This window comes from Myotis myotis, unplaced genomic scaffold, assembly GCF_014108235.1.
Source record: "Myotis myotis isolate mMyoMyo1 unplaced genomic scaffold, mMyoMyo1.p scaffold_m19_p_17, whole genome shotgun sequence".
NCBI lineage: Eukaryota > Metazoa > Chordata > Mammalia > Chiroptera > Vespertilionidae > Myotis > Myotis myotis.
Window position 1 is genome coordinate 17,624,479 of NW_023416321.1, and position 19,251 is coordinate 17,643,729.

The following is a 19,251-nucleotide window of genomic DNA, read 5'->3' on the forward strand; positions in this document are numbered from 1 at the left end:
AAGGGCAATATTTTCTTTCATCACAAAAATTTATCTCAAGTGAGTATAGGTTACCTATAGTCTCATAATTCATCTCAAAACATTCCAATGTTTTGCCAATTTCTGTAAAAATAGGTAATGCAATAGAAAGTAAAACTTTGATACATTTATGATTAGCTTACTTATTTTTAAATTTTGTTTTATTGCTTAAAGTATTACAAAGAGTATTACATATGTCTCCTTTATTTTTTCTCCCCTTGACCTTCCCCTGGCCAACCCTACCCCCCAGTGTCTTATGTCCATTAGTTATACTTATATGCATGCATACAAGTCCTTTGGTTGATTTTAAAAAATACAAAACTATAACTTTGACCACAGGACCTCCAGGTTTTTATTTTCTGCGAAGCATTCTGTACTATATCATTGTCAATTTATTTTATGAGCATTTACTGCACAGCACAAGCAATTACACATCAAAGGCATTCTCTGTATTTAATAGAAGCCCGATAAATGGGTCTACACATTAAAAATTGCCTTGGGACTTGCTTTGTGTCATTTTGTTAAGAATGAATTTAACATTTGCTTAGCACCTAACAAGGTCAGACATACAGTTGTTTAAAAAACACACACAGAGGCATGCATAGACATAAACTTTGCTGGAATTAAACACTATTTAATACAACAAAATTAATGGCAAAGGTAACACTTGATCTTCAAAAGTTGCTCTTAAAAAGGGGGGCATGGCAAAAGGACACAGGAGCCCTAGCTGGTTTGGCGTAGTGGGTAGAGCGTTGGCCTGGGGACTGAAGGGTCCCAGGTTCGATTCCGGTCAAGGGCACATGCCTCGGTGCGCGCTTGATTTCCAGTAGGGGGCACGCAGGAAGCAACCAATCAATGATTCTCTCTCATTGATGTTTCTCTTTCTCCCTCTCTCTTCCTCTCTGAAATCAATAAAAATATATTTAAAAAAAAGGACACAGGAACCAAACAGCAGGAGCGACCCATGGCCAAAGCTGGAGCAATCTGAGCAACACAGTTAATGTAATGTAGACTTATTCCTCAAGTATAAAATAAATATGCACAATCCACACTAATATAACAAAATAACTGAATAAATAAATGAGGGAGGAGGGACAAATCTTGCAGAATTCCATGTTGAATACATAGATCCTCTTCCCTCAAGGAGATGGAGCTCCCTTGAGTGTGGGCTGCACTTAATGACTCTCTTCTGAAGCATGAAGTATGGAAAGGGAAAAATGGTAACTGTACAAAGGAAAACTTGGCAGACATTACTTTAACCAAGTAATCAAAGTTAAGGTCAAGTCCTTTATCAAGGGCTATTTTGGTCATATTAATGCATAGCATGGGAATAACAAAGTGACATCTTTACATCACTGTGATGTGTTTTATTCCTTTTCTCCTTAACCCTGATTTTGACTAGTTGAAAGTCAGTCTCTCCAAAAGCTGCTTCTTGGAGTAGCTAAACATTTAGATGAGGTTAATGAATGTTACACTGATACATTGTTTCTTTATTACAGAAGATCCCCCTCCATACTCAGCACTGTTTTTGGGATTGTGTATGTGTATATGTATGTGTGTGGAGCGGGAGGAGTTGCTATATATTTAGTGGGTAAAGACCAGGGATGCTAAAAATCCTGTAATGACTTCCACAACAAAGAATTATCTGGCGTCAAATGTCAATCGTGCTGAAGTTGAGAACCCTAAACTAATAAATGCATACATCCAATAGACATTTATTGGGTACTTATAATATCCCTCATACAAAGCTACATTTTCCAGATGACACAGATAGGCCCTGCCCATCTCCTCTGGAAGTTTACCAGCATGTTGGGGAGTTGGATTACAGATGAAACACAGTACTGTATATGACATTTTATATATAAAAGTCACTACTGTATAAGACAATTTTTAATATATTTTTATTGATTTCAGAGAGGAAGGGAGGAGATAGAGAGATAGAAATATCAATGATGAGAGTGAATCACTGATTGGCTGCCTCCTACACACCCCCTACTGGGGATCGAGCCTGCAACCTAGGCATATGCCCTTGACCAGAATTGAACCCGGGACTCTTCAGTCCGCAGGCTGACACTCTATCCACTGAGCCAAGCCAGCTAGGGCTGCATAAGACAATTTATATATAAAGGCCATGCAACCCGGCCAGCATGGCACAATAGTTGAGCGTCGACCTATGAACCAGGAGATCGCAGTTCAATTCCTAATTCCTGGTGGAGGTGCATGCCTGGGTTGTGGGCTAGGTCCCCAGTGTGGGGCAAACAGGAGGCAGCCTATCAGTGGTTCTCTCTCATCATTGATGTTTCTATCTCTCCCTTCCTCTCTGAAATAATAATAAAAGAATAGTTCAAATAAGTGTTTTGGATTGTCTAGAAAGGTAAAGAGTTATCTAAAATGGCTCTGTGTAGGAGACAGGACTTTCAATGGACCTTAAGTACTGGTGTAATGAGTAGGAAAGAGGAAACCGGAAGAACCATTTATTTTACTTAAGAAATACCAGAAAAAAAAAAGAAATACTAGGAATAAAACATGATTTGAATAGTCATAAAGACTGTTGGTACACTCTTCTTTCTAATGCTACTTACAGTGGTGGGTGGGACCTTATAGTTTTTTCACACAAACTGAGAAGAGGTTTCAATTGAGTAGCGTGCATCAGGGTGTTGAAATGATTGTGTACCTCCTCACATCTCGAGCCCCTGCCTTTATACGTTGTCCTTCATCTGAGAAAAAGTGCCTCACAGATGTGCTTGAGTTAATATTCTTTTCCTTTTGGTCATATTATTCTTCAATGGTAACTTTACTCTTCATTCCTCTTTTTTGCCCTTGGCGCCCACCCCTATTTTTTAATATGTGATCATTAGCTGTAGGTTGTATGAGATTATATGTTGTTTATAGAACTTTATACCATCCACAATAATGATTGCAACACCTTCAAGGCTCTTTGGAAATAGATATTGTGGGGACTCCATTGGTTGAAAAGAAAGATAAAATTCTCCTTGCCAGACTTACTGACTAAAGGGACTTAAAACATTTGTTAAAATGTATCCTGGCCAGTAGATGGTGCTCTCTTCCCTTTGTGTAAATATGTTATGAATGAATAAGCTCTCTCTTTGCCCTCCCTTCCCCCAAGCGCTGTTGTAGTGAAAACCAATCCATCTCCAAGTCTTTTCCAAATCTTTTAAAAAATATATATATTTTTAATTGAATTCAGAGAGGAAGGGAGAGGGAGAGAGAGAAACATCAATGATGAGAGAGAATCGTTGATTGGCTGCCTCTTGCACGCCCCCTACTGGGGACTGAGTCCACAACCTGGGCATGTGCCCTGGAATCCAACCCGGACCCTTCAGTCCACAGGCCCATGCTCTATCCACTGAGCCAAACCAAATCTTTTAAATTCATCCTCTTTTCTTTATTCTTTATTTCAGGTCTTTCCCATATCGCTCCTATGGTATTAGAATAATGTAATAACCTGCCTCTAGTATCCTTTGGTCCTAACCCAATATGTTATCATCAGAATCACTTTCCAAAAACACAGATTGTCAATGCCATGCTGAAAAGTGGTGTGTATGGGGTGTGGCAGTGGGGAGGGCGGGTGCGGGATTCTCTATGAAGGCAATGGCAGGAACAGAAAATTCAAAGGGAAGTGGAGGCGTCTCTAGGTAACAGATTTGTCTCAGGGCAAGTGTGACTGGCTATTGTGGGAAAGGTAGATTCAGATCCTCTGCCAAGAAATTAGAACTTGCCGAAACCGGTTTGGCTCAGTGGATAGAGCGTCGGCCTGCGGACTGAAGGGTCCCGGGTTCGATTCCGGTCAGGGGCATGTGCCTGGGTTGCGGGCATATCCCCAGTGGGAGATGTGCAGGAGGCAGCTGATCGATGTTTCTCTCTCGTCGATGTTTCTAACCCTCTATCTCTCTCCCTTCCTCTCTGTAAAAAATCAATAAAATATATTAAAAAAAAAAAAAAAAGAAATTAGAACTTGCTCAATAGGCCTCAGCGATTCTCAACCTGTGGGTCGCAACCCCTTTGGGGGTCGAATGACCCTTTCACAGGGGTCGCCTAAGACCATCGGAAAACACATATATAATTACATATTGTTTTTGTGATTAATCACTATGCTTTAATTATGCTCAATTTGTAACAATGAAATTGGGGGTCACCACAATATGAGGAACTGTATTAAAGGGTCGCGGCATTAGGAAGGTTGAGAACCACTGCCATAGAGACTCACTGGATTCAAAGCTGTGTTTGAACAAGATTAATGGGACCAGGCATGCAGATGGGCTGGGTGAAAAGGAGGAGTTCAGTGGAGAAAGCTTATAAGAAGGGTAAAGGGAGAGGCATAGTCATCTGATTTGCAGTTTGGAATACTCAGAGAAGTAGTTCCTTAACCACAATATTCATCTGTAAAATACTCAGTTACAGAATCAATGTCAGGAAACATCTAGGAAGTCAGGAATACACCCACATATTCTGATGTCCTGTGTGCACGTGTCTGTGTGGCCAGCCTTATGTTTTCTCACTGCCTCTGGGTAGATTAGTAGGTGCCAGAAGCAAAGCCACTACACTTGTTTTCAAGTTAGAAGTAGAAAAAAGAAAAACAGCTTGAGCTGCTTTCTGTATCACAGGCTTTCAATGTGTTATTATTCAACACTACAGTGTCAGATTTAGATTTTCCACCTCGAGGAATTTGGGTTTAGCTTTAATTAGTTGCTGTGAATATTTCTGAGCCAACTCTTGGGAAACATTTATCTAGAAAAGTGGTTTCACTAAAGTATAAGCTGGATTTAGGGTGTCATTTTTCTATCAAGCTTTGTATCATGTTCACACAGTTATAAATTCTCTCCCGCCATCTGGATGATTTTTGCCACCGCCCACCATTGTTATACCAGATAATTATTCATTATAATTTAAAATACTATAATATTGAGGCCATCTGTATTGCCACCCAAGCTCTATGAGTAGCTGCAGGACTTTAGATCATGAATATTTTTCAGAGAAAAGATGATGCAGGTTATTCTGCATAGAGGCAACTAATGCATTTTTCATCCTGCAACTCTTCAGAAAAACAAGCTTAAAAATACCAGACAAATGAAAAACAGACTTCAGCAGTTACATGCAGCTTCCTGAGTGACTGAAGAATGTGCCTCTTGTGGTTAAAATGAGGGATCTGTTTAATATGGACGAAATACCAACACTCCAGGCATTTTCATTGACATTTCACTGTGACTCTTTGAACTTAGGAGTGCTGACACGAAAACCTATTCTTGCTGCTCTGGAAGCCTGCAGGCAGGCTCCAGAGCAGGGCAGGGGAGGTAAAAGGCTGTGTCCCTATCACCTTTTCTCTACTTGTGTCTTTGTGTTTATACTTCACTTTCATTTATACTGTTGCACTCCCCAGTTTCCCAGGATTCCTTTTCTGAAACCACTTAGGAAACCAGGCAAGGGTTTGTTCTCAATGCTCTTAAATCCCATGGCCTCGCCAGCACTGGACTTGCGTACTGGACCAAAGTGAAAATATTTGTGGTGGGTATTTGTAAAGGCCTTGCCAAAGGGCAAAGAGCACCCCTGTTCCTTGGAACCATTAGTTTCCCAGAGTGGCTCTCGGGGCACATTGGAGAACAGATTCAAAGGGTAAAGGAGTCTAGGGAAGCCCCCTTCTGTGATTCCCCCCAGCGCCGGCTGGGCTGGGCTGGGCTCTGGGGCAGCCCGGTTGTCTGGCAGCAGCCGGGGAGAGACATGCTGTTTTGTTTAAATCCTCCACATTCTTTGCCATATCCCCATTGGCCGGATGGGGCTCCCCGCCGCGGCCGCTGCTGATGTCAGCCTTGCTGGCGCTGGCTCCTCCCGCACCCACCTCCCGGGCCCGAGGCACACTGCAGCTCCGCGCGGACTCTCCGGCTCTGGCGAGGTGGCTGCAAACTCGCGGGCACGCACGGCGCTCGGGGAGCCGGGGGACTCGGGGGAGGGGACGCGTGCGGAAGGCGCCAGCTTGCTCTCGCCCGCCTCTCGCAGCGCGAGCCGAGGTTGGAGGAACCCGGGGCCTCAACCCGGCTGAGCCCAGCGGCGGCGGCTTCCCTTTTCTACCCCAGCGAGCTCCAGAGCGCCTCGGGGACCGGCCCTCAAAAGAGCAGGAAATCTTGTTTACCGCCCGGGGAGAGGAGCCCATCGAGCCTTTGTCTGGAAAGTCAGCATCTCCAGATGAATTCCTGCAATGAGTTTCTGGTGAATTAGCATTGGGCGGCACGGCCGGAGAAGGGGGTCGCTAGGTTCACGACTGGTTTCCAGAGGCGTATCCAGCGGGTGACTTTTGTGCATTCGTTTTAATTTTTGGAAATCTCTTTTTCCCCCCTCCCTCGCCGCCACCGGGCATGTCCTGATCTGACGGCCGCTCCTATCGCCTTGAGCTGCGGATCCGAGTGGTTTCCAGCGGGGCTCCCTCCCTCCCTGACTTTGCAACACCGCGTTCCGGGGAGAACCGACCTCGGTGAGGAAGGGGGCGGGGGAGCCGCGAACACCCGGACCCAAACCTTGACATGCTCTCGGGTGGAGAGGAGGAAGCCAGGAGCTGAGTGCACCGCCGGGGCTGTTTCTCCCGCCGGCTCCGAGCGCGGGGCTCCGGGCTCCTGCCCTGCGCCTGGCAGGCAGCCTTGTTGTTCTGGGGGCCGCCCCCCGCTTCCTGCTCTGGTGGTCCACGGCCGGCAGGACCATGCTGCTCAAGGAGTACCGGATCTGCATGCCGCTCACCGTGGACGAGGTAAGCGCCGCGCCCGGCCTTGCCGCGCCCGCTCTCGACCCCCCCTTTCCCCCCCCCCCGGACGCCGTGTACCCCGCGGCCGCCTCCCGGCCGTCGAGTCCACTACGGGTGGCAAGGAAACCTGGTGGAACATTACCTCCCAAACCAGAAGGCTGGAGGGGAGGGAGGAAGGGGAACTCCTGTTTCCACTTGTCACCCCTGCGGGGGAGGGCGGCCTTGGGTGGGGCTGTGGACTCCAGGTGGGCCCTTCTAGGGGCACCTAGGTCCACATTACTGGGGATCAGAATGCGCCAAAGGAAGTCGGTGCTCCCCCTTTCTCCAATTAAGAAAATGAATAAAGCACACCCAACAGCCCCACGCGCGCGCTGGTAAACTGGGGGTGTGTGGGGGGGTCATCCCATTCTGGCATGGGCTCAGACTCCCCCCCCCCCCCCCCTTTGCCGGAAGGTCCAGGTTCCCTCTAGATCTGGAGGCCCCAAGCCCTGCTGGGCGACAACTCGGAGCCCTTTGAGGGTGGGGGTCCGTCCGGGTCCAGACTTCTTGCGGTGGCCACCCGCCCGGCGCTGCTCCCGCCACGCCCTCGCAACCAGGCTCCTTGACCTGGCTTCGACCTTTCGCAAACCGCCAGGCTCGGAAACTTTCTGCGTCTCTTGTTTCTTCAGCCGCCGGGAGCGTGGTCTGCGAGCGAGCCGCGCGTGGCGGGTGCTGCGGCACGGCCACAGGAGGGCGCTCCAGCACGTGGGTGCGCGTCCGGCCGGGGTTGGGTCCCAGCAGTGCGGGTGAGCGGCGGGGGTCGTCCTCCACGCTGCTCAGCTTCGCATTCAGGAAATGATGACTCAGAATTATTCAGGCCCCAGCTTCCCTTTATTCCCGCTCTGCTCCCGACCTTTTTGGTGATCTCACAGTTGCTTAGCGCCTGCCCTGGGGACGGCGAGGGAGCATGAAGCCTGTCAGGGCAATTTGAAACTCACTGGTGTGGTTTGGCATGGCAACACAAACAAAATCAGCGACCCCAACCGTATTTATATTTAAATATAGTGCCCTTAATCTATATCTATCAAGTGTTATTGAGCCACTATTTTGTGGAAGGGACTAGTTACATTGGGATAGAAAAAGATAATTAACCCCAAACGTGGCTATGCTCCCAAGGGTCTGCCTTCATTTGTCCTCTGGAGCAAGTGTTAAGGGAAGACCCACTTACCTTGCAAGGCAAGATCAAAGTAGCTCTGAGTTTACAAAAGGCATGCTGGGGACCCTGGCTGCCAGAGAGAGAGAGATCAGCCTGCACCCGAATGATCAGTGGAACGTTGCAGTTTGTTGGTATTTGAGAGAGAGCATTTGAGCAAGGTCTTGAAGGATGGAGACCATGTGGGGTAGTTTTGGGTGTGCATCCTGACTGTGTAAATAAAGTGGTGAAGCAACACATAGTTCTCTGGAGAGTGAGGGAGGCAAATGAATGAAACTCGAGTATTTCTAGAAAAGGTGAGATCTTCTCAGTCCGTGGGCAGGGAGCTGGAGGTTCAGCTTGGGGGGGAGGGGTGTTCTGCCAGATCTCCTCCTATGACTTTATTTATTGATCAGAATTTGGACACTAGGGGCCATGTTAGTACTGCATGAAATGCCCCCAAAATACAGGTGCTGGTTAAGAAAATAACTAGTTCTAGCATCTTCTCTATTACCTGCAAAATCTCTTTATTCTGGTTGGTCCTTTCTCAGGCTTTCTTGAACAGGCAGGCACAGCTCCTTTCCCCACTGTTTGTTGTGTTTTTTTTTGGACTTAAATACCCACCACCTCCCTATAAAGTAATCACATTTGAGTGGTATAGATGGAGGCCCTTCCTTCCTTAATTGGCAAATGAAATCAGATTCTACTTGTAACACCATGTATAATTATAACTTACTTAATATATGATTCATTTGGACTAACGCATGATTCAGTTTCTGTAAGGTCATATTCTAAAGTAGGTTTCTATTTTGTCAGAGACGGAGGGGGTCATTTTGGATTGATAGAGGTTTCAAACTGTAAGGATTCAGGCGCACCAAATGGGATGATGGATGGGGAGGCTAGGCCCATCTTGCCAGAGGCTGGACCCCTAGAGTCTGACTGGTAGTAAACCCCACAGTTACCATGATTCCCCTTTGCACTGTGCCCTACCAACCTGAACACTGAATATTGGGAAGCAACTTAATGTCTTCAGAGAAGACAGTTATCATCAGTTTAGGTAGACCTTTGGAACCTACCTAACTTTCGTTTCAACTCTTTTTTTTTAAAAATATATTTTATTGATTTTTACAGAGAGGAAGGGAGAGGGACAGAGAGTTAGAAACATCGATGAGAGAGAAGCATCGATCAGCTGCCTACTTGCACACTCCCTACTGGGTATGTGCCCACAACCCAGGTACATGCCCTTGACCGGAATCAAACCTGGGACCCTTGAGTCTGCAGGCCGACGCTTTATCCACTGAGCCAAACCCGTCAGGGCTTGTTTCAACTCTTGACTTGCTTTAGGCCAGATTCATGGGCCTATAGAACTTCTGGGACTTATTTCTGTTTAACCACCACCGTTCATTAGTAGCAGTGTCCATATCTTTTAAAATGAGACAAATGCTTTGTCTTGGAGAGTCATTTTCTAGAACCAACACTGTGTCTGCCCCCCCCCCCCCCACCCCCCCCGGACCCCAGTATCCATTTAACTCCTTACTAAGGGGAGAGTAAGGTGGACTAGTGTGTTGTTATCTACATTTTGCAGATGAGTAAACTGAGATTCAGAATGACTTAGTAATGCACACCAAGCCACACAGCTAGTTAATAGCCAAGCCAGAACCAGAGCCACGGTAAAAAAAAAAATAGTTTGTTTTTCCTTATTCTGCTCTTTGCCTGTCACTCATATTTACTCCAGCAAAAGCAAAACACTTTTCTTGAAAACAGATAAAGTCAGCACTATCAACTAAATGAAAAATCAAAACCTCTTGAATTGTTCAAGAGAGTACTGTTTCTACTATTTCTCTAGCCTTATAAAATGTTCCATAGTTCCAGGAAAGAACAGCTCTGGGAGATAAAGAGAAGAAAGCTGAATTACAGTCTAGGCAGAGTGTTGGTGTTTTGTTCTGATTTAGACATTAATTTCAGAATAATGAATTATAAGAAGTAACATCCCATGGATTAATTTTAATTAAAAGAATTCATTGGAATAGTCTCCTCATTTATGTTCAACGTCATTGTCTCTGAACTAAATATAAGCCCTTTGGAAAGTTCTGCTCAGCAAAGGGCCCTGGGGGCTGATAGTTGGTCATAAAGAGGTAGTTGTCATTGACTTCATTTGAAACAGTTGGCAATGTAGATTCTGGAATTTTAGATTTGGAAGGGCTATTAGAGATGACCTATAGTTGAACCATCTTGCTTTGTAGAGAATAGAATTGCAGAAGGTTCAGTTAGTTGCCCATCTCATAGCTAAGGGCAGGGTCTAGGCAAGAACCCAGGCCTTCTGATTTCTGGTGCAAAGCTGTTTTACTATTGGATAGGGGTTCTCCTGTTTCTCTCCTCTGAGCTTCCTTGGAAGGAAATATTATCCCTAAGCATGATATGCAAAACAGGTATAGTGTTTAGTGGGAGGTGGGTTAGAGACTTTGACCATGTGTATTTAGGATATTGAAGGGTGGTTAGCTGCCCAGAGAGTGGCGGGTGGGGTGGGGGTAGGGGTTCCATTTGAAGCTACTTTTGTATAACAAGCCCACTGATTTTCCTTAGATTGTATGCTTATTTGGGGTGGCTTTTGGATATGTGGCTCCATGGAGATTATGGTGGCGTTCAAGACCCCTCCATCTCCAAGAAAACCCTTGAGTGCTGCCACTGGTCCCAGCATCCTAATTCCAAATGTCATCTTCATGACATTTGGGGCACAGTCTGAAGATCACTCCTCCCTGACAGGTACTTAGCAACAAGATAAGCATTTTCCTAGAGCTAAGCACATCCTAATAAAATCTAAGGCAGGAATCCTTTCATTTTCATTGCTTGGTCTGGTGTTTAACAGTTCCTGTTCTGATTGCATTAACATTAATATGTGTACTTTTAGGGATTTATTTGTGGTCTTTAGGGATTTGGTGCACAATGAAAGGCAGAAACATTCTTCTTCCTTCCAAAAAGGAAAGAAAGAAAAGAACAGAAAAGCAACTTTTAAAAAGACAGAATATTATCTTGTTCTTCACCCTGGCAGGGAGCCAGTGCACTTTATCCAGGCTCTCCAGGTCCCCAGAGACTTTTCTGAGAACAGATTTGGGATCAGGCTGGTGCCATCTCTGGAATGACCTAAATGGAGGTGCCAAAATGCCCGGTTTAATAACATAAAAATAAAATATTTTGTGGGCTGCATCAGCAAACATTTTGGGGCAGGAATTTTTTAAGGAAAGAGATTTTAAGTTTGCCATCGGCATTACAGTTTGTTTTTGGTACAAAGTGATACCCCTGAGTATAAAGGCTCCTTGGGTTAATCTTATAGACCTCCCCCAGGATTCCTCATAGTTGTAATTTTGAAAATGTTTTTTAAGAATGAGTGTTAATTTTTTAAGAACAAGAAAAGCAGAAACAAAAATAACAAAAAATAAAAATAAAAATAAAAAATAAATGACAACAACAAAAAAGAATGAGCACTATTGTGATATCCATTTCTCCCCCCGCCTTAGATTATTGAGAGGAACCAATGCCAGGGTCATGAGTTTGATTTCTGGGCCATCCTGGTAGCTTCTCTTGCTTGTCCCACAGCCAGGGAACAATGTCCCTCATTCTGCCCAGCTATCTTGCAAAGCTCCCTTCGTGGTCCTGAGGGGCACCTGGGGAGAGGAACGGGTTAATGGATAAGTGCAAACCTTTCACCACTAATGGATCAGACAACATGGAGCAGATGCCATCCTCCTGGCCGGAAAGTGAAATGGACTTTGTGTGTGAAGCGCCCTGCATTTTCCCTGTGATTTGAGTGTGAATGTCCCTCACATGAAACAGATTCTGGGCCTTGGAAAAAATGCACACTGCCATGAACAAAACCCTAGTTAAAAGAGGGTGGTAATTAATTTTTGCTTTTCATTGAAAAAGACATCGAGTGTGTCCCTATAGCTCTTAGAAATCAACTTAGAAACCCTGTCTGGTTAATTGAGTATTATTGATACTCAGAGAAAAGCGAGACATCTTAATTTCAGAAAGGCTCTCAATTCAGGTGAGTGGATAATACTATTTTTTGTTGTAAGCAGTTTTTAAAAACGATGTTTTCAGCTTCCAACCTCTGTAAGGTGTCATGTAGGAAAGTATGTGTGTTGTGTGTGTGTGTGTGTGTGTGTGTGTGTGTGTATAGGGTTCACAAAGTCGTTTTAAATTTAAAAGTGTGTGCATGGTGACAGGCAGTAAATGTGTTTTTCAGGGGCAGTGATTACTGGAAAAGTCCGTTGAGGTTCATTGCTTTAGCCACCTGAGGGAGGGCACCTGCTTTCTGTTGCCTGGAGGTCCGTATGGTCAAATAACTCTGAAAACCTTTTTGAAAACCAGCGAACACTTCTGCCTCTGTTCAGAGAAAAAGACAGATATAGAAATCACCTGATTTGTAGTAAGAAGTCAGGAAGGTTTTTACATATCTTGAGCAAACTCAGCCCACTGGGAGAGAAAAAGAGAATTTCAGATTGCAGTCTGCTAACTGCCTGGCCTCCCTGGCTCATGCTTGAAGTAAGGAATTTTGTGGTATTCCCCAGTGGAGATTTTTTTGTAGGCCACATGGCAGATAAATTCCAAGTGTATTATAAGTATTAAAACAGGAAAACAAATCATATCTGGAAAATGTAAAGTTGTTTGAAAAAATTATCTTGGAAGCTTGATTTTTCAGACCACACATCCTCCAACTTACAGAAACTTACAAACAATTCATATAAACAAACAGGGTCTCAGGGGTGCACACCTGCGGGGTGCCATTTATATGGAACCCAATGGAAATAGGGCAGTATGATGGCCCTGCAGCTGACCCCTCTCAGGCTCCCAGCCCCTGCTGCTGCCATGTGTGAAAACTTGAAAGTTTAGCCCTGGCTGGTGTGGATTAGTTGGTTGGGTGTTGTCCGATGCACTATAAGGTTGCTAGGTTGAATCCTGGTCAGGGCATGCCTGGGTTGCAGCTCAGTCCCTTGTCGGGGACGTGGCATTTGGTCCATGTTGTGCTCTCACATTGATGTTTCTCTCTCTAAAAATCAATAAAATAAAATAGTCTTAAAAAAAAACAACTTGAAAGTTTACAGAAAACTTGTGGGTATATAAGTGGAAATGTCGCCTCCTCAGGGGACGTCTTTCCTGACCACTCCATCTAAAATAATTTTTCCCCATTATTCTTTATCTCTGCACTTATTTCTATCATAGGCAGTACTTGTTTTATTTATTTGTTTACTTGTTTGTCATCCTAGAGCTTACAGTCCACAGGCCATTGGATGACCTTGCCATTATAAAGTTTCATTGCCATTATAAAGTAGATTATGGTGATGGTTGCACAACTCTCTGTAAATATATTAAAAACCATTGAGTTGGTATATAAAATACATCTCAATAAAGCTGTTTATTTTTTGTTTTACATTTTATTTCAGAGAGTAAGGGAAAGGGAGAAAAGAGACAGAGATAGAAACATCAATGATGACAGCTACCTCCTACATGCCTCACATTGGGGATTGAGCAGGCAACCCTGGTATATGCCCTGACCAGGAATCGAACTGTGACTTCCTGGTTCATAGGTCGACGCTCAACCACTGAGCCATGCGGGCTGGGCTAAAGCTGTTTTGTTTGTTTGTTTGTTTGTTTGTTTTTGTTTTTAAAGAGGTGCCTATGGATTTTTTCCCAGCAGAATAGACAATCTATGTTCAGAGAGAGCGAGCCGTTGACAGACGTGTGGAATTTGAGTTATGAGTACATGGTACCTGTCCTCAAGGAGATGGCTGTGGTTGTCCTAAGTCTTGCTTTCCAAAGGAGGTTGTTCTCTTACATAGCTGTGAGGGGAAAAATCTGCCAGATTGGATCAGAATGACCACAATTTAGGTCAGAACTTCATACTTAAAGGGGAAAAAGTAATCACAGTTTGAATAGTTACCCAACTATTCAAAGTAAGGCCAACTGCAGGGCTCACTGACTGACACATGTCACAACCCTCTGAACCCCCAGTCCTATGTCAAGGGGACAGAGGCTGGTGGCCATCATGAAGGTCCCCACCTGGGTACCTTTCTGGCTATGGCTCCAAGTGCACGACTCTGCTTTCTATACTCATCAAATGGGAAGTAATGTGTTAGCAGAATAAATCCTAGAATACACATTTCTGGGGAAGAGATGGTTCTATGGGGGAGTTGAATCCTTTGCCTTAAGACCTCTCGTCATGGAAGCTAACTAGCTATTTAAACTGTGTCTCAATAGACTCAGTCTAGGATGGCAAAATCCTGCCCCGTTAGGCTGGGCATTATCTCCCAGGATGGCAGATCACTAGAAGGGAACCCCACTGCACAAGACCCACTGTGGTGGCTGCGGAAGGAGTGACAGAGGAAGGAGTCTGGGGTCATCCACCACTTCCTGGCTGACTGCCTGTGCAACATTGTGCATTGCTGTTTGTTGATTTAGAAGCAGAAAACCAGAGCTCACCAAGATTTTGACATCAAATATTAAAGTGACTCATTCCTTCATTTCCCAGCAATCTGACAAAAGGGGCCTGCTCTTAAAACTCCTTTGTAGACTTTAGTGGAAGCCGACTCATATATCTGAACAAGTAGCTAACATAAGTTCTTGAGCAAATTTATTCAATGACTCTTCCCTTCTTTTCTTTTTCTTTTTTTGCTCCTTTCGGTGAAGCATGACCTTCTAGAATTCCTGTTGCTCCCAAGCAAAGAGAAAAACCCCATCATCCTTTAATTCCTCTAGAATTATGTCTGCTGATCTTTAGGGTGTTGTTTCTTTCCCAGAATGAATCACCTAGAGAAGATTGGCCAAACACATGTAATATGATGACAACCTATAGTCATGTTGTTTTAAGCATCTAATTTGAGCAAGCTAATCTCCAAAGACTGCTTCCCTGTCTCATGTCATCTACACACACACACACACACACACACACACACACACTTTCAGGTCTGATTATATTTGCTATATTAAGGTGTTTTCTGAACAATAGTTTTTTTGGGTTATTTTTTACACCAAAAAATTACCAATCAATATATTGAGAAGAAAAATGAGAATTCACCACTAACTTGGATGCTAATCCAGTAGTCCCGGCTTATCCTCAGGATGTGTTCCAAGACCCCTAGTTGATGCCTGAAACCATAGGTAGTACCAAAAACTCCATATACACTATGTTTTTACCTACACATTCCTATGATAAGGTTTAACATATAAATTAGGCACAGTAAGAGATTAACATCAATAACTAATAATAAAATAGAACAGTTATAACAATATATGTAATAGAAGTTATATGAATGCTTTGGGACCATTATTAAGTAGAATAAGGTTTACTTAAACACAAGGACTCCGAGGCTGCGACAGTCTGATAAATGAGTTGGCTACTCAGGGACTAGTAGGTGGGTTGCATATACAGTGTGGATGTGCTGGACAATGGGATGATTCACGTCTCTGGTGGGATAGAGGGGGACCCTGCCAGATCTCATCACATTACTCAGAATGGCACACAACTAAAAACACGAATTGCTTATTACTGAAATTTTCCACTTAGTATTTTCAGACCTGGTTGACCACAGGTAACTGAAACCGCAGAAAGTAAAACTATGGGTAGGGGGTGGGGAGCTGCTGTATAATGAAGTTGTTGAAACCTTCAAGTGCACTGGGTCTTATTTGCTAGATTGTTTGTATTTCCCCAAAGCTGTGTAATATTTTTGTCTGTTTTAAACATTTTAGTGGGATTTACTTATTTATTTCTAAAATGGCAAAGCGTCACTTATCTCTTGATTCTCTGGCCAAAAAGTTTCCAACATGTATCGCCAGTTTATAGAGACAGTGATATGACCTGTTGATGAGTATTGAACCCAGACTTCCGGAAAGAATTGTGGAGAACTGAACAGTGCTTTGAAAGCCAAGGGTTTCACTGTTCATTTTGCTTATCTGAGCCATCTCTGTCTTCATGTCTCACATAAATTGTGAAAGTTACTTGCCATGACTGTCTTAGGAGCTAGATCTGTGTCACAAGGTCTGGTTGAGTGTGGCCTTGCACTAACCTTGCTTTTATGCACATAATAAAATAGTCAGCACTATATGCCTCAGCAGTGCATTCCATGAAACACTGTTTGGAAAGTGTTTTAAATTTTTATTTCTATTTTATATGCTTGGACTGATAGCAGCCACATTTCACGTGCAAAGGAGGGAAAGAGAGAAATTACACTTGTGGAGTGTCTTCTTATTTCACTTAGTCCTCAGAATGGCCCTGTGAGTGAGATATTATCATCCCACTTTACAAATGTGGACCAGGGGTGCTTGCATGGCTGATCAGTGATAGACTTGGATTCCCACCTAGGTGGTCCCTACTCCTTAGGCATGCTCTTTCCTCTACCCAGTTTTACCTTCCTTAAAATCCTAAAGCTGGAAGGAGCACTAGTGGTGATTTATTAAAGATTAAATAACTTGTTCAGGATTATCAAAGAAAATAGTTGGGGGAAGGCAGGTCTTGTATTCCGGTTAAGGTGAGAGAGTGGTCCACAAGTTTTATCCATTGAATGATCAATTTTACCCAAGTACTAAACCAAGTGACATTCCTCAGCTTAACTTTGATAAATGAGTCATACTCCTTTGAAAATAACTTGTAGTTCATGCTCTAAAAAAAGAACCACCTCTACAATTTTGAAAATTATTCCTTTTAATGGCAGTGAAAACCTTTGGCTTTTATAGACATCAGCAGCAGAGATGTTCACTGATGAGCACCTGTGAGCTTTCTCAAACTCGGGATCTAAAAATAATGATGGGAACAGACAAAGCGACACCATATTTTTTGACACATTTAGTCAAAAACTTAAAACTTCCTGTGGAGGTAAGCAAAGTGGAGGGCATGAAAAATGACCAAAATGTACTAGTCACACTTGAACCTGCTTTTGCCCACCGCTATATTTATTTGCCCCCCCTGCTGAGATGGCTCACCTTTGTTAGCATTTCATCCAGAGCCAGTTTACTAAGCCCGTGCACAAGTTAGCCCCTCATGTGGACTTCCATGACACATTTTAACTTCATACAATGATTTCTTTTGAAAATGGAACTTTTTCTTTTTCCAAATTAAAAATTAGCCTCGTGCTTGCTTCAGCAGCACATATACTAAAATCAGAACGATACTGAGAAGATTAGCATGGCCCCTGCGCAAGGATGATGACATGCAAATTTGTGAAGTGTTCCATATTTTTTTTTTAAATATATTTTATTGATTTTTTACAGAGAGGAAAGGAGAGAGATACAGAGTTAGAAACATCGATGAGAGAGAAACATCGATCAGCTGTCTCCTGCACATCTCCTCCTGGGGATATGCCCGCAACCCAGGTACATGCCCTTGACCGGAATCAAACCCGGGACCTTTCAGTCCACAGGCCGACGCTCTATCCACTGAGCCAAACCGGTTTGGGCCATATTTTTTTTTTAAAGAAAAAAAATATTAGCCTCAAAAGACATTTACCAGGATCGAGAATTTTAAAACAATGAAAAACCCAAACAAACCTGCCTTTCATTCCACAGTGGAGATTCAGAGATGTTTTGCTCTTTGTCAGCAGTGTTGGAAAAAACATGTAACCACCTAAAATGAGCTATTTGAAGGGACCACACTTAATTGGTCGGATGTGTAAATTCTGGTTAGTTTGTAAAAAAATAATAATTTTTAAGTATAGTGTTCAGTGTACATTCACACTGTTGGGGCAGCCGTCACCACCATCCATCTCTAAAAGTCATCTTGTAAAAGTGGAACTTTGTGCCCATTAAGCAATAATTCCCAATTCTGCCTCCCTCCAGCCCCTAGCAACTGCCATTTTACTTTGTCTGTATGAATTTACTGTTTGATGTAGCTGTTCAGTTTTTCTTTTTTTCTTTTTTAATATATTTTATTGATTTTTTTACAGAGAGGAAGGGAGAGGGACAGAGAGTCAGAAACATCGATGAGAGAGAAACATCCATCAGCTGCCTCCTGCACACCCCCCACTGGGGATGTGCCCGCAACCAAGGTACATGCCCTTGACCAGAATCGAACCTGGGACCCTTGAGTCTGCAGGCTGATGCTCTATCCACTGAGCCAAACCGGTTTAGGGCAGTTTGTCTTTTTTAAGTCTCCTTTCTATTTATCATTAAACTCATATACCATTTCCTGAAATAAAGCCAATAGAAGTTAAATTAATGGAAACTAACTAGAATTTTTCCTGAGTTCTGCTTTCTTTCAAAGGCAGAATATGACAAGATGGATCCATATCCATATTTTGGGTGGCATTGATGACTCAGATAATGACCTATACCTTTGCAGCAACAACTGAAGTGCTTGAAAATTTAAATTCAGGGGTACCTAATACTATCTTGTCATCTAACAGAAAAGTCCTTTTTTGTTTAAAATACTAAGATAGGAAAAAGTACCTGGCATTTTAGAAGCATTTCAAACAAACAAGGTTGGCACTGACAAGTGTTCTTCTATTAACATAGAAGACAGCATATTTGATTAATGATAATGCTTTATTCCTGTCCCAGGAGGAAATAGATATTTTTTTTTTTTAATATATTTTATTGATTTTTTACAGAGAGGAAGGGAGAGGGATAGAGAGTTAGAAACATCGATGAGAGAGAAACATCGATCAGCTGCCTCCTGCACACCTCCCACTGGGGATGTGCCCGCAACCAAGGTACATGCCCTTGACCGGAATCGAACCTGGGACCCTTGAGTCCGCAGACCGATGCTCCATCCACTGAGCCAAACCAGTCAGGGCGCAGGAGGAAATAGATATTAATTGGACCCTTTTTCTGAATAAGGAAGTGTAGTTAAATGTGAGTTTTTTAAGGAATATTTTTTAAAAAATCCTCAACCGAAGATATGTTTTTATTTTTAGAGGGAGAGGAAGGAAGAGAGAGAGAGAGGAACATCTATGTGAGAGAGAAACATTGATTGGTTGCCTCCTGTACGTGCCCTGATTGGGGATCGATCTCACAACCTTTTGGTGTATGGGATGACACTCCAACCAACCCACCCAGGGCTAAAATCTTATTTCATTTTATTCTTTTAGGATTTTATAAATGTTTAACTTAGGAGAACAAAATAATTTAAGTCATTTAATTTTGTTACATTTTCATTCTTGTCCAATTTTCTTAGTGATGTCTATAGATAGAGTTTTTAACTCACTAGCTGACAACCTGGATTTCATTCCATTTTATGGGATGATGGTCCTGCCACTGTCAAGGAGAAGTTTGTTCCATGCACTATCCAAGAAAATAATGGGATCTAGAAACATGTTAGTCCTGCATT

The 19,251-nt window shown here is 43.3% G+C and overlaps 1 protein-coding gene and 1 non-coding gene across 2 annotated transcripts in view; both read left to right on the top strand.

Moving 5' to 3' along the window:
• The first annotated feature begins 5,822 nt into the window (after positions 1-5,822).
• PITPNC1 (phosphatidylinositol transfer protein cytoplasmic 1) overlaps positions 5,823-19,251 on the top strand; it is a 219,308-nt gene continuing 205,879 nt past the window's right edge. Inside the window, exon 1 of the mRNA XM_036339894.1 lies at positions 5,823-6,772. Within this exon, the coding sequence (XP_036195787.1) occupies positions 6,725-6,772 (48 nt within the window). The 5' untranslated portion in view covers positions 5,823-6,724. The remainder of the gene's footprint in view (positions 6,773-19,251) is intronic.
• On the top strand, positions 17,058-17,167 carry LOC118672500. The gene has a single exon (XR_004973070.1). It is a non-coding gene; the product is annotated as a U6 spliceosomal RNA (small nuclear RNA).